The 15,420-nt window shown below is 41.8% G+C and overlaps 1 protein-coding gene across 1 annotated transcript in view; it reads left to right on the forward strand.

The window, feature by feature from the left end:
• The window catches only part of LAPTM4B (lysosomal protein transmembrane 4 beta), a 94,893-nt gene that overhangs the window by 11,666 nt on the left and 67,807 nt on the right, over nucleotides 1-15,420 (forward strand). Inside the window, exon 2 of the mRNA XM_005291628.5 lies at nucleotides 12,741-12,852. Coding sequence (XP_005291685.3) covers nucleotides 12,741-12,852 — 112 coding nt within the window. The remainder of the gene's footprint in view (nucleotides 1-12,740; nucleotides 12,853-15,420) is intronic.

Here is a 15,420-nt window from a genome sequence, read left to right on the forward strand (position 1 = left end):
CCATAGCTCAGACTTTCTCAGACAGAAAATTTAGCTGTCCCATCCACCACCCCGATTGCTGACGCATGCATTACTTTAAACACATGTTCTTGGGATTTCGATAGATGTAAGGGAAAACTAACTATATCCAAAGACTTCAAATAATATAAAAATGATCAGAATGAAATTGTTGTGTAAACCAGAAGTCCCAGGAATGGAAAACTCAAGGACTAGTGGTAGAATACCACACTTTTTTCTTCCCTGACGCCAGTTTGAGTCAAGCCCAGACAAGCAGTAATCTTTTAGCGGCCTTCTGTGAAATTAATTGATGATCTTCAAACAATTACTAAGTATCCACATCACAAACCCCATAATCACATATTATACTAGTTGGCACTGTTTGTCCTCAGTCATAGCAGAGAGGCTAAGGACTGAATGACACCTATATGATAGTGTGATGGATGGTTTAGAAATGCTGATGGATTAGATATATGGATAACTACTCACTCTTCCTAAAGAAGACGGGAGAGATTCCAGAGGATTGGAAAAGGGCAAATATAGTGCCCATCCATAAAAAGGGAAACAAGGACAACCTATGGAATTACAGACCAGTCAGTTTAACTTCAGTACTTGGAGAGAGAACAGAGCAAATAATTAAGCAATCAGTCTGCAAATACCTAGAAGATAATAAGGTGATAAGTAAGAGTCAGCATGGATTTGTCAAGGAACAAATCATGTCAAACCAACCTACTAGCTTTCTTTTGATAGGGCAACAAGCAGTGGCATAACCAGGTTATACCAGCAAGGGAAGCAAAAAAAAAAAAAAAGCGCCAATGCAGCGGGGGGAAAAAAAAAAAGAAAAACCGCTGAAGACTGAAGCACTTGCCACTGAAGACCCAGGGCGGCTGAAGGACCCACCGCCAAATTGCCGCCGAAGACCCAGAGCGGCTGAAGGACCCGCCCCGAGGACCTGGAGCAGCTGAAGGACCCACTGCCAAATTGCTGCCGAAGATCCGAAGCGGCTGGGGTGAGTGTAAAAAAATTAAAAAGGTGCCACTTTTGGGGAATGTGCTCAGTGGGGAGCGGCTGCTCTCCCTGCTCTCCACCCCCGCTACGCTACTGGCAACAAGCCTTGTGGATAGGGGGGAAGCAGTAGATTTGATATATTTTGACTTTGATACTGTCCTGCATAATCGTCTCATAAACAAACTTCAGAAATGCAACCTAGATGGAGCTACTTTAAGGTGGATGCATAACTGGTTGGAAGACTGTTCCCATAGAGTGGGTCTCAGTGGTTCACAGTCACGCTGGAAGGGCATATTGAGTGGGGTCCCGCAGGGGTTAGTTCTTGGTCTGGTTCTGTTCAATATCTTCATCAATGATTTAGATAATGGTATAGAGAGTACACTTGTAAAGTTTGCGGACAATACCAAGTTGGGAGGGATTGCAAGTGGTTTGGCGGATAGGATTAAAATTCAAAGTGATCTGGAGAAATGGTCTGAAGAAAATAGGATGAAATTCAGTAAGGACAAATGCAAAGTACTCCATTTAGGCAGGAACAAACAATTGCACACATACAAAATGGGAAATGACTGGCTAGGAAGAGTACTGCAAAAAGGGATCTTGGGGTCATAGTAGATCACAAGCTAAATATGAATAGTCAACTCGTGTAACACTGTTGTGGGGGCGGGGGGAGCAAACATTCTGGAATGTATTAGCAAGAGTGTTGTAAGCAAGACATGAGAAGTAATTCTTCCGCTCTACTCCATACTGTTTAGGCCTCAACTGGAGTATTGTGTCCAGTTCTGGGCACCGCATTTCAGGAAAGACATGGAAAATTGGAGAAAGTCCAGAGGAGAGCAACAAAAATGATTAAAGGTCTAGAAAACATGACCTATGAGGGAAGATTAAAAAAATTGAGTTTAGTCTGGAGAAGAAAAGACTGAGAGGGAACATTACATTTCAAGTATGTAAAACATTGTTACAAGGAGGAGGGTGAAAAAATATATCCTCCTTAACCTCTGAGGATAGGACAAGAAGCAATGGGCTTAAATTGCAGCAAGGGCGGTTTAGGTTGGACATTAAATTGCAGCAAGGGCGGTTTAGGTTGGACTGACCAGTATATTGAAGTCTGCAAAGCACTTTCAGGTCTCGGTATGAATGAGGGAACAGATTTTAAATTCTGTATTCCTTATAACTGAATTTTTCAATTAATCTTTTCCCTGTAATTTTATTTCTATTGCAAAGCAATCTTTGTTTCTGATAGCTTTGAACAAAAGAAAGTGTCATGAAGTACCTTCCTTATGTTGTGAAGTGTGTTCAAATTAGTGGGAAGTCTAGTTTTCTTTGACTACCTTTGCATCTTTTTTGTCTGTCTCAAATGGATCAGTTTTTTATCACGTAAGGTCATACCCTACCCTCAGTCTGTGTTTGTGTCTCTCATTAACATCTTTCCGCTCTAAGACTGAGAGTAAAAATTCCCCTTAAATGTTTTCATCATGCTTATTTAAGAATCACTTGTAGGGTTCATGAATCCATTTTTGGAAGCTGAGAACTACAATGGGAGAATCAAAACATTCATCATTGTTCACTTAAACAACTAACCCATGTTGAATTTGGATTTAATAGATATCAGCTCTTTATATAGCTGGCTTCTCTGTCTAACTTTATGAAGTCTCTTTGATTAGATATCTTTAAACAGGAATTCTAGCTTGTCATAACAATATTCTAACTTGAACACACACTGCATAATGGGATGGGTTATATTTCTCAGATCCCAGTCCACTGAATAGGTTCTCGGTAGCAGCCATCCATCAGTGGTAATTTTCAGGTCCCTGCCCAAGTGCAGGTACAGCTGTTTCCCAGTACAGTAAAAAAAGTAACACAGAAGCCATTGATACATTTACATATGAATATTCTATTTATCAAACTGTAAAGGATTAACATTACGCTTAACTGTCGTACTTATCAAATTAAACTGATGTCCCAAGGGAGGCAGAAAGATATTTAGTGTGCACCTTGCATGTTGTATCCATCTAAACTTTCTTGTACAAATTCTGTAATTTCAGTTTTTCATTTGAGACAGGTCTGTTGTGAAGTGTGTTGGTTGGACTTCAGGGCTTCTTAAAAGTCTGCCAGCAGGCAATAGCAGAGTCATTTGCAAAGAAGAGTGGTTGTAAATCATGCTAGATTTCCACTATCCATTTATTCGGCATAGACTTAAAGTTCAGTACTTAGTGTCATTACAATAATCAAAATTAAGATGTATTTAAAGAATAACTAAAATATTTTCTGCACCTCTAATATGCCAGTTTGAATCTGCTGGACCATTTGCTGTCATCACACTGATGACAAGTAGAAGTAACAACCTAGCAATTCTTACGAATTTGTCTTAAGCGACAAGAATTCCAGATTGCACTGTTTTCTCCATGTATATAGCTAATCCTTTTTGAATCCTACTAAGTCAGTGGCTTTCAAATTTTTTGAGCTCAGCACCCCCCCCCCCCCGCCTTGAGTTACAACTTTTGGTTGTCTCCCCCGACCCAAACAAAAAGAGGGGAGTTGGGGTGGATGTGGCACTCCCTTGTCGAGCCCTACCATGTGGGGTTGAAGACTGAGCTTCCTGGCATCACTGCTTTTCCTCCTGACTGTTCCTCCACGCCCCCCTGGGGGGGCATGCCCCACAGTTTGAAAACCTCTGTGCTAAGCTCTTGGCTTCAGTAGTATCTTGTGATGATGAGTTTCACAGGCTAACACTGTTATGGAGGGTAAGGGTTTCCCTTTTAATCCATCTTTAAATTGCTGCCTTTCCGTTTCCCTTGTTCTTTGTTGAGTGGATATGGGCTGGGTTAGATGAACAGTAAGTGCATGGCAAGCTGGGGTGTAAAGCTTCAGCACATTTGTGTGCCATGTACTAACTGTTCATCTAGACGAGCTCTAAGTACTGTAAGAGAACCTGGTTTACCTTCTCTATACAATGCATTAGTTTGCATATCACTACCATGTCTGCCTTGCTGTGTGGTCAGTCCCCAGCAGCAGCTCCAGATACTTTGGTCCGAAGAGGATATATGTTTTATTCAGCACGAACCAGATGGCTTGAATACAGGGAAGGAAGAACAAGAAATATCTACTCTGACAGTCAGGTTAACATATGGGTTATATTCCTGCTGCTTTTCCCAGAACTTTCAACTGCGGATTGACACATTCTCTGATATACCTGTTGTCTCTGAGCTGTTCACCTCCCATTAGTTCTGACAAACCTATTTTGATTGCATAAACCTCGGTGGAAAATGTAGGAAAACCCTGAGTCCATCTTTCTCAGAGGGAGAGGTAATCTTGCTTGACCTGGTTTCTCTAATAGTAAAATGTCTTAGAGGCATAGTACCAGCTAGCCCTTCAATTCTCCTTCCTCCAAACTGAAACAGATTTGTTATTGTGGCTAATAATAACTACTTTGTAATTCTATGGAAGGCTTCCAGTCTACCCTGACACCAAAGGTCAGGCCTTCTACCTCACTTTAGTCCTCTGAACACTTTCTGAAAATGTTAATCTCAACCCCCCTCGAAAGCTATGAAGGGAGACTGTTAGCCAGACCCTTTCTCTTCCTACTGTCTTATTCCCTGTTGTTTGGTGTGCTGACAAGCCTCCTTCTCCTTCACTAACTCAGTTGATGACATGGATGCATATTTCTCCCTGCCAAAGAAAAATCCCAGAGGAAGGGCTTGATGCCTCTTGACACTATCAGATAGTGCTTAATGACCTATCTTGTTCCCATCTGCTACTTAACTCTAGCCCATTGCTACTTTTGCCAGCTTCCCACCCCTAGGCCCATGTCCTCTGAGGCGGATGACCCTTAAATTACTCTTCTTCGTTGCGATAGTTTCTGTGAAGAGGGTCAGACAGTTGGCAAGCACCCTGTCTACATCCTTACGCCAATCTGCTCCAGTCTCCCGCAACAATTAGGTTGGTTCAAGAACTAAAATGGCCTCTTGCTTTCACTTGAATCAGAATATGAAATTACTTAGTTCTCCTTTCCCCTTCTAGTGACAAAGAATGTACCTAAAATTCTACCTGTAAATGATAAAGAACTTTAGGTCTCCTGACCCATTGTTAATTCCGTGGAAGGAGCTAAAGTGTATATAAATCAAACCTAAAATTAAAAGTGCTGTTCTGCTGAAGGGGTCAGGTGTCCTCTCAATGTACAAACTGTCCTCTTTCAGATTTGTAATTAAAACCTGCTGGGCCAAAAGCTGCACAGAACGTCTGGGATGGAAGGGCAGAGGGAGAGGGGACAGAATTAAGATAGTTCAGGTGATCTGTATGGTTGTGTTTTCTGACTTTCTCCAAGTGTCATGATAACTTTGAATATCAAGGTATTATAAAATATGATTGGACTTTTTAATTAGTTTTTGGGGGGGTTGTTTCTTTTTAGAAAGAAACTACAGAGTTCAAAAGTGTTCAATTAGTTCTTAACTATCTATAGATATTTTCAGCCATAACATTATCTTAACTCAGTTTTTTTTGTTTGCCTGAAAATTTCCTCAGCTTTATTAAAATGTTTATATATAGGGAAGCTCATTTTAGCAATTACTATGGATAGATGCTAAATTAAGCCCTTTGGGTTATGTTAGCTATTGTTATGTATCAAATAATTTTGCTTCCTTTTAAAAAAAAAAAAGTAATGTTCAGAACATGTAGCACAAAGGTTTGTCTGACACAGAATTCAAATAGTATTTCACTACTAATCATTGCTCAGCCAGAATCATCTTCATTCATAAATATCTTCTGTTTCGTCTGGTAGATTAGTATTGTATGAGGCAAAGCATTCTAAGATTTCCTGAGCTCCAGGAGCGTCTTATGTAATTATGCCCTTTTATTGATGCTTTTTGAATTTTTTTTTAAAAGATTCTATGTAGATTATAAATTGAAAGCTAAAATCAAGATTACTGTTACGTAGTTTTCTGCCTGCCTCCTCCACCCAGATTAATGTTGTTTATTTTTTATATACATAGGTGCTCATCACTGTAGTACCTGAATAACTCGCAACACCCTTCTGAGACAAGGAAGAATCCCCATTTGATAGGGAAACTGAGGCAGAGTATACACCCCCAGTTTAATAAAACATTTTTAAGCAAGTGCTTAAGTGAGTCTCTGGTTTAAATACATGCTCAAAGTTAAGGATGTGCTTACGTGCTTCGTTGAACAGACAGAGACTGCTGAATCAGGGCCTACGTCACTTGCTCCGGCTCATGGGGTGAGTCTGTGGTAGAGTCAGGAATACAATATACTTTTCCTGATTCTTAGTGCTATGACTTAATTTTCCATTATGCACAATCACAGGGCTGTAGCTTAGCACAGTGGTTCTCAACCAGGGGTACACAGAGGTCTTCCAGGGGGTACATCAACTTATCTAGATATTTGCCTAGTTTTACAACTGGCCACATAAAAAGCACTAGCAAATTCAGTACAAACTCAGCCCTGGTCTACACTACAGGACTAAATAAAAAAAGGACTCCTTGGATTTTGTGTCATCCTCCTTGTTCCTCGCTATTCTATGTACTGTTTTATGTTCTTTCAATATATGTGAACCTTATCAAATAAGATATTGAGATGATAAAATTCCAGTGGCAGAGGAGATCAATTCCAGGGATCAGAAAGAAATAGTAAAGATACCAATAGAGGTCAGTCTCCTCTCCCTCCCTCCGTGAAAGCAATAGCAGACAATCGTTTTGCACCTTTTTTTCTGGGTTACCCAGGCAGATGACATAGCACGGCAAGCATGGAGCCCGCTCAGCTCACCACTGCTGTTGTGAGCATTGTAAACACCTTGCACGTTATTCTGCAGTATGTGCAGAACCTGGCTAGGAGACACAAGCACGAGGATGAAAAATTTCATTTTTCATTTAAAAAATAAAAAAAAAAGTTTAGCGTTTCAAGCTAAAATTTTTGTTTTTTTCTCCCCTTTCTCCCGTGTTTACATCTCCTCCTTTTCTCAGGTTATAACCTCTTATTGATATATTTTGATTGGTTAGAACTCACAGTATTGCACTGGAAACAAGGGGGTGGAGAAGGAAACAAGGGAGAGAAAGTGGTGGGGGAAAAAAGGGGGGGGAAGATTATTTTAGAGAGGGGAAGAAAGGAGGTGAGAAGCAAACTTAAAAACTTTACATTAAAAACAAAATTTTTCAGTTTTCAATAAAACAAAAACAATGAAATTTTTCAATTGGAAACAAATTTTTCACTTCATTAATTTTGAATTTTTTCATTATAAAAAATGAAAACATTCACCAAAAAACCCAAATATGAAATTTTTGTTTCTTTCAAAATGTAAAATACTGTATTGAAATACTGTTTTTTACTAGCTCTGCATACCACAAAACAAAGCCCCTGCTCCCAAGAGCTGGTAACGGCACTGAATGATTCTTGCTCTGAAGAGTTCTCAAGTTTCTCTGCAGATAAAATCAGTTGGGTTTAGGCCAAGATGTCTGCTTCCATGGTTGCAGTATCATGTATGGAGAAGGAGGAGAAAACCAGCTTTCTCTGCTTGAATTTCAGATGGTGTCACTCCCTGAGACATGAGAGGAGCTAGAATTGCTAGAGCTATGACCTCTGTGTTAGAATGTGTTTTCTTTGGCTAGAGAAATCTAGCAGGAAAATGTTGAGGATATTTTTAGAGTTGACTGTCCTCTCTTTGGAAGGCAAGTTGCCTGGTATAAGTGATTACTGGACCCTCACATAAGAAACCATATAGGAACTGACAAACTCTCCAGTTGTCTCAGTGTCTAAAATTTACCATATTTAGGAAAGATTATTGAGAAGGTGTGGTGAGATAGCTATAGCAATATCTGCATTCCTCAGATGGTTTCAATCCTTCTCAGTTTGAGGTTTGGCCTTTTTATGGTACGGAGATTGCACTAGTTAATTATCTCCTTCTGGCAATATATGATATCTGTTCTGATTCTTTTAGATCTGTCCTTTGATTCCATTGACTGTGGGTGTTGTGGACCTGCCTATGGAGCCCTGCATGGATTGATGATCAATTCTTTTTATGAAGAGATGCTGGGGAAATTGCTCATCTGTCCCAAAGGCACTTTGTAACATTTCCGTTCTTTGGCCCCTTCTCTTCTGCATGAGGAGAAACAAATGGAAGAGATGGCAGAGATTATTTTAGTGCTCCAGTTGGGGGAAGTGTGCCAATTGTTCATTTTGCTGAATCACAACTCGGGTGTCACATCTGCTGGATCTCTAACTGTGTCTGGATGGCCAGCTAACAGTAGTTGTCAAGATTTTTTGGGGGGATGGTTGTTTTTCCCCATCTGCACATGGGTAAGAGGATACAACCTTTTTATTAAAGTTGTGGGTTCCCTACAGTTATGTACAAGTCATTTCCTTGAGACTGGATTGCCGTAATGTGGTCTACATAGGGCTACATGTGTTCAGAACATTCAGCCTGTGCACCATACAGTTCTTAATGTTGCTTCACACCACTAGCACAGTATATGTGCCCTCAGATCAGCACTGCCTTCTGATTGCTTGCCTTGGTTTCCAAGGCACTCACTGGAGCAACACGTAAATACTTTTAAAAATCTGAGCCTCAGATACTATGATGATGATGGCCATATAAGTATCTAAATAGGTGCTTTGCAAATGCATTTAGAGGTGTTAGTTTTGACTTATAAGGCCATTAGATGTTTTGGTTCTGGATAACACCACCTCTCTCCTTGTGTGGTACAAAGCCATTTGATATTGGCGGGGGTCATTGAACTAACTGCTGCCTGGTTTAAATGGGAGAGGGCTGGTGATGGGGCATTTTAGTGATAGGACCTTTACTCTGGGACTTGCTCCCCTTTGATGTGACAGCTCCCACAGCTGTATTCCATTAGGATAAGTTGCAATGCCTGTCTATTTCCCCAGGTTTTGCAGAAGGGTATATTTAATTTACCGAGTGGTTATTGAGAGTCCTGATCCTTCAGTTAAGAAGGTTCAACCTCTTTCTTACATCAGTGTATTTGATAAGATTTGTAATTGTTTTGACTGTCATCTATCTCATTTTTCTATCTAATTAGTCTAAGGTATTTCTAGGGTATCCATTGCAATAGTATCTTGGTATCTGGCTGTCTATCCATGTGGTTAAGGGGCAAAGGTTTCATTACTCTAAATGAGCTGGAGTCAAATCAAGGCCATCCCTTGTGCCAGTGCAGGATGGGCAGCTTAGCAGAGCCCACATTTTGTTCCCCATTCCTCAAAAACTCATCTAATTCATACTGTGCAGGTCATCCAGAGCCACAGAGGAGTGTGCCATGGCAGGGTGTAGATTTAAGGGAATGGTCTATATGTTAAGTGGTCTACCTATGGCATTTTGGAGGCAAAAGCAAAGAGGGCTGAATTTGGCCCCTTAAACCTGTGTCTCCATCCTCCTACCTTCTTCCCAGCAGTTGTTGGGTAGCGCTGTATTCATAAGAAGCAATGTAGTCTAATCACTAAAGCACTGGCCTCATAGTCAGAGACTTGGGTTCTAAGCCTAGTTCCTGACACTGATTTGCTTTGACTTCAAGCATATCACAAAGCCTTTCTATATCTCTTTCTCCATGTGTAAAATAAGGATAATATGCCTTGCAGGAGTAATGTGAGGCTTAGTCACTTAATGTTTGTGAAACAGTTTGAGGAAAAATGCTATCTAACTGTTTTTATTATTCATTACACTATGCATTCGCTGAAGAATATGAAATAACTCGAGTGAAATCCTGGCCCCATGGAGGTGAATGACAAAATTCCTACTGGCTTTCATGGGATGAGGATTTCACTCCACATGCTCATTACCAACCTGGTGTTTGCCAATCCAGGGAAGTGGTGTAATCTTCTTTTATTCTTTTCTAGATCATGTTGTGACATTACGCCCCATAGTCTTCATAAAAATATTGTTATGATATGAATATGGGATAACTAAGTTATGTTTTATGCAAGATGGGTCATGTGAGGTATCCTTGGAAAGGTTATATTTACTGAATGTAATTACCCAATTTGTATGGATGTATCACTCCTGTATCTGAAGTTAGAAATATTGACTATGTAACAATTACAACTGTGTGTACTTGGGGAATGCCCACCAGATAGTATGCAATCAGCCTGGATGAGCCATTAGGAAGGCCAATAGGACTTTGAAGATACTAATCTCCCTCCTTCCTGAGAAGTTTCCTAGGATGCTGCGTTGAAACTGCAGGGTCATGTGATCATGTTACCTGGTACAGGATACCATCTTGAAATGCTGATACTTTTCCATGGGAAGGGGATGGGGGTCAAAAATGGGGAACAAAGGATTCCCATCCTAGGCAAATCCTATTTAAGGCTGGGGAGTGAGTTAATCTGGGCTCTTCTCCACTGCCTCCCCACCCAAGAAGGAAGACTGCTGAAAACACCTGAAGAAACAAATGAACTAAGCTGTGAGGAGGGAGCAGCAGGGGCTAAGCTTAGGCGAGAAAGGTCAGTCTGTAAAAAGAATCCCTGGAGATTTATGCTGTAAGCAGTGCAGTTTACCTTCAAGAAACTCTGTAACCTGCTTGAAACAACATTTAGGGTGAGAAGTTATTTGTAGTCAGTAAAAAAATGTACCTTTTGTAGTTAATAAACTTGTTTTTGTTTATTCTAAAACACAGTTTGTGCAATTCATAACTGGGGGGAGGGAGGGAAAATTGTGCATATCTTCCTCCACATTGAGGGAGGGAGCGAATTTCATGAGCTTACACTGTATACAGGGCCGTCCTTAGGCATACGCAGCATACACATATACGTACCATGAAATTTGGGGCACCATCAGCCCCAGCGACCAGCCCTATCCCTCGGCTGGCCCCCCCTGCAAGGGGCAGGGCCCTCCCTAGGGGGGTGTGGGGCCCCGGACAACTCCCTCTGCCCTGCCTTTTATCCTTCCCCCCTGCCCCGCCCCAATTCTACTTCTTCCCCCAGCGACCCTGCACTCACCGGCAGCGGCGGGAAGTGGAGGGCACCCAAATGGCTAGGGACGGCCCTGTCTGTATTGATCTCTATATAGCACAAGACAATATAATTTTGGGTTTACACTCCAGAGGGTGTGTGCACCAGAGTGCTGGGCAATTCCCCCAGCTGAATCTTCCCACACAGCTGATTGCAGACTGTGTGATTCTACAGCTGGGCATGCCCCTACCTCTGTGTGAGCACAGCAGGACAGGGTGAGGGAGCCCAGGCTGGTTGAACGGGTGGGTTTAGTGGGACCCAGGAAAGGGGGGGTCCAACCCGTCACGTGCTTTTGGAAGGTATTGCAAAAATCAGTTATTTGACATCTGTATTTCAGTATCAGATAAAATCTAATCTTTGCATCTGATTCAAAGCTCATTGAAGTGAATGGAAAGATTCTCAGCGAGTTAAATAGACTTTTGATCAGGCAATTAATTATGTATTGATTGGTACCTACAATGCTGTGTTAGAGAGTCTCAAAGGGTTGTTCCATCATATGTGAAATCTGAATGTTTCCAAATGGAGAAAAAAAAAAAAAAGAGTGCTCTCTGAGTACATCCATACAAAAGGATGATGCTTTCATACTTTTAAATAGCATACCACATGCATCTTAAATTCTTCTATATTTTTTTCTCCTCTTGAGTAGTATGTATTTGTTTCTATCATCTGTTCTCTACTTTTCTGTGAGAGAGCATGAAGCAAATAAGTGAATTCCATTATACTGTTAAAATAGCGAAGTTTAAAAAAAGTAGGTCATTGTGTAGGTCTCCTTAATACTAGAAAAGAATCATGCTCTCTCTGTCTTATAATTTTTTACATTCTTCATTCGTGGGCCAGGTTGTGATGCTCTTACTTTTTCCATTAGAAGTACCCTTCACTTCAAAGTGGTGTCTAATGTGCTGTTCATCACATGTAAAGGTATGACAATCTGGCCTTTGGTGATCTTTTTAGTTCTCTAATACTTCATGTTTCATACCCTGCATACAACCATTTCTTCCTCCCTTTGCTTATGTTGGCCTTGTGTTATTACACCTAGTTTAGATGTTCCTGCTCACAGAACTCCTCAGCATACATGAACTGATCTTTCAGAGTCACATGGCACAGAAGTGCATGCAACAGCAAATATCACACTAATATTGCAATCTGTCCCTGCCCTGGGCCCCCTCCTAAGGCTTCTGCTTTAGCAGCCAGTGTGAATCAGCTTGAATGTTAGCCTCACTTAAAATCCAGCCTCTTCCAGCGGACAAGCACACCTACAGCCACCTAGCAATTTGCCAGAAAGTGATCTCATCACTCATCAACTTCAGCTCATCATCATTATCCAGATTAGTAATCTGTGAATGGAGATTGTTCAGTTATAAGGCTCTCAGGATTTTAAAAATAATTGTAATTCCGGGAACTGAATGAACTATAAATAGATTATTGTGTTTTATAATCCAAAAGAACAGGATCAGTGAGGTAGGTGGAGTGGCCTTGTCAGGGATGACTTGTTCTTCCCTTCACCTCTCCCCTCTTTTTTTTTTTTTTTTTAAATAGCAACAGGAAGGAAAATGGAAAAGGGGTTGATCAGGTTTTGTGTCATTATCCTGTAATTTGGGGCTCTGGTACAAAGAAAAACTATACATTCTATTCAAATGGGGAGAAAGTATTTATAGTGGCAATTAAATACATTTCACATTAGGAACACTGTCTCTGCAGCAGTTTGCATATCCCGCTCTATGGTATTTTCACTAAGAAATTACACATCCTGACCTTTCCCTTTCTCCTCTCTGTAGATCATCAATTCAGTGGTACTGCTGATCCTGCTGAGTGCTCTGACTGATCCCGACCAGTACCACTTACCAAGTGCTGAATTAGGGGGCGAATTTGAATTTATGGATGATGCCAGTAAGTATATAGCATTTAATTACCAGTGTTTCATTTCTGTTTTTGAAGCAGCAGTATTTTTTAGGCAGTCTGGTAATGATGGTCTCCTAAATATTGCTTCACTACACTATCCTAGCATTTTGACTTTTATGGCAAAAGGCATATCTACGGCACAAAACCACCATCACACTGGAACAGATTGTGCACTTTTTCAGTAGTCTCATCCAATTGCCTGTTAACTGAATGGGTACAGAGACCAACTACCCCTTCACATCTAGCAGAGATCCCTCCAGAATAGTGGGGTGGCCTATTGGCAAAGTGTTTGGAAAAGCCTGCACTACCATTGGCTGTGATGTAGCCACTCTGAGGTGAACAGAGAGAGGACTAGAGTTAATAGAGATGCAAATCAGCATGTTCATTAGCACTAAAAAAAAAAAAGAGTAAATAAGGATATGAATGGTTTTGATTCTGAAATAATTATATTTATAATAATACATTTGCATGGAGCTACAGAAACGGGAGTCCTTGTCTTTTCTCAGTAACTTTCAGTATCTCTCTCATGGCTAATAAATGGCACTAAAATCATTGATTAATAGTAACATAGGGCTGCCTCTTTCTCCCACTAAAGGCTACAGCAAAACTTTAGTTGAATTCAGATCCTGTAGGGACTGGGGCATGGGTGGTCATACCTAATGGTTAGAGTCAGGAGCCTGGGATCGCATTCAGGGTCAGGAGCACATCAAAGATTAGAGCCGGAGGCAGAGGTAGGGAGTAGGAACAGGGACCTGGAGCAAGGCAGGAAAGCAGAACAGACAGGGGTCTGGGATAAGGAGGACAGGAACAGACTGGGAGGCAGGAAGCCAGGGCTCTGGAGTCAGGAAAGGTCCATAGTAGTAGCCAGCCAAGGAATCCTCTAGTTGTTCAGACAACTTCCTGTGACTTTCTGGTTTAAGTAGAGCTTCTCAGCTAAGTGGTGGGGCTGGACATCTTCCCCAATCAGGAGCTTCGTGGGGGGGCCATTTGCAAGCTAGAGCTTTGCTGGCCCCCTTCCCCAGCCATTCAAGTGAGCTGCTGAGTGACTGCCATGGTCTGAGCACTGCCTGGGGAACTGTGGGCCTGGGTTTGAGGCCCATGATCCCTCACATCACCACCTCCCCAGGACACCCTCTGGGCAGTAGTGGGCTAGGTATTCCATGGTGGCTTTCATGAAAGGCGTTTACCAAGTCAGCAACGTGGACATTCTCTGCCAGTTCCCAGGAGTGTTCTTCAGGACGGTAGCCTTCCCAATTCACAAGATACCAGAGTCTATACCATCTGATTCTGGCATCAAGGATTTCATGGACAATATACTCATCATGGTCTTGAATATGGTGGGAGTGGGAGGGAATGGGTCCTGAATGCAGGACTTCAGGAGTGATATATCAACAACTGGGTTTATGCAGAGAGAACGGGGTGAGTAGAATTCAAAAGTGATTGGGCTAATTTGCCAGCAAACTCAGTAGGAGCCAAGGAATTGGTAGTCCAATTCATGAGATGGCCTGTTCACATGTAGGTTTTTTGTTGAGAGCCATACCTACTGAAAGGGCAGGCCCCTCCTGTCGTCAATAGTCTGCATATGGTTTGTAGCTCTTCTTGGCATCCTCCAAGTAAACTTTTAGGTCATCTTGGGTTTGATGCATCTGTTGTATTCAGTCCAGGGCTGGTGGGTTGAGGGAAGTGGTGGGTAACTCTGGGGAAAACCAAGGTGGAACCCATAGTTCAAGAGAAAAGGGTTTTGCCCTGTAGAGGCATGTTGTGTGTTATTGTATGCAAACTCTGCCTGATATAGAAGCAAAAATCAGTTGTTCTGGTGGAAGTTTATGTAGCATTGATGTTAGCACTCCAGGAGCATCTTGGTTCTCTCCCCATGACAGTTTGTCTGAGGGTGATAGGTGAAGGAGAAGCAGAAGCAGATGCCCAACATCCAGAGAGCTTCTTTCCAAGAGCAGGAGATAAATTGTGTGCCATGGTCGGAAACTATTTACTCTGGAAGGCCATAGTGGTGGACAACTTTGTCCACCCAATGCGAGGGAATTTCTTGAGATGAGGGTAGTCCTGTACAGCGGAAGATGTGTGCCATCTTTGTGAGGTGGTTGTGAACCCATTGGACTTGGGTAGTTCTTCTACAAAATCTAAGGTGATGACTGTTCAAGGGCCAGATGGCGTCTAAAGGGAACACAGGAGTCCAAGGGATTTATTGTGCGATGCCTTGGAGCGGGCACATACATTGCAGGAGGCCACGTAGGCCTGAACTGTAGCCTGCATGCGAGGCCACCAGAAGACACACGAGACAAGGGACTGAGTTTTAAAGGAGCCAAAATGTCTTGCCAGGGAGAGATGGGGGTGGGTCATGGCATACTTGTAGGGTTGTAGTCCTTGGAGGCCCGGGGATGAACATATATATACACACCTTTTATGTAAGTTACCCCATCTTGGACATTTGGGTTCCCTATTATGGCTTCCTGTTTGATCAGAGGGATCCTGTGTTCTGAGACTGATTGTATAATGGTGAACAGATCTTGGCAGGGAGCCACACTCAGAAAGTTATGA

Source organism: Chrysemys picta, chromosome 2 (genome assembly GCF_011386835.1).
Source record: "Chrysemys picta bellii isolate R12L10 chromosome 2, ASM1138683v2, whole genome shotgun sequence".
Lineage (NCBI taxonomy): Eukaryota > Metazoa > Chordata > Testudines > Emydidae > Chrysemys > Chrysemys picta.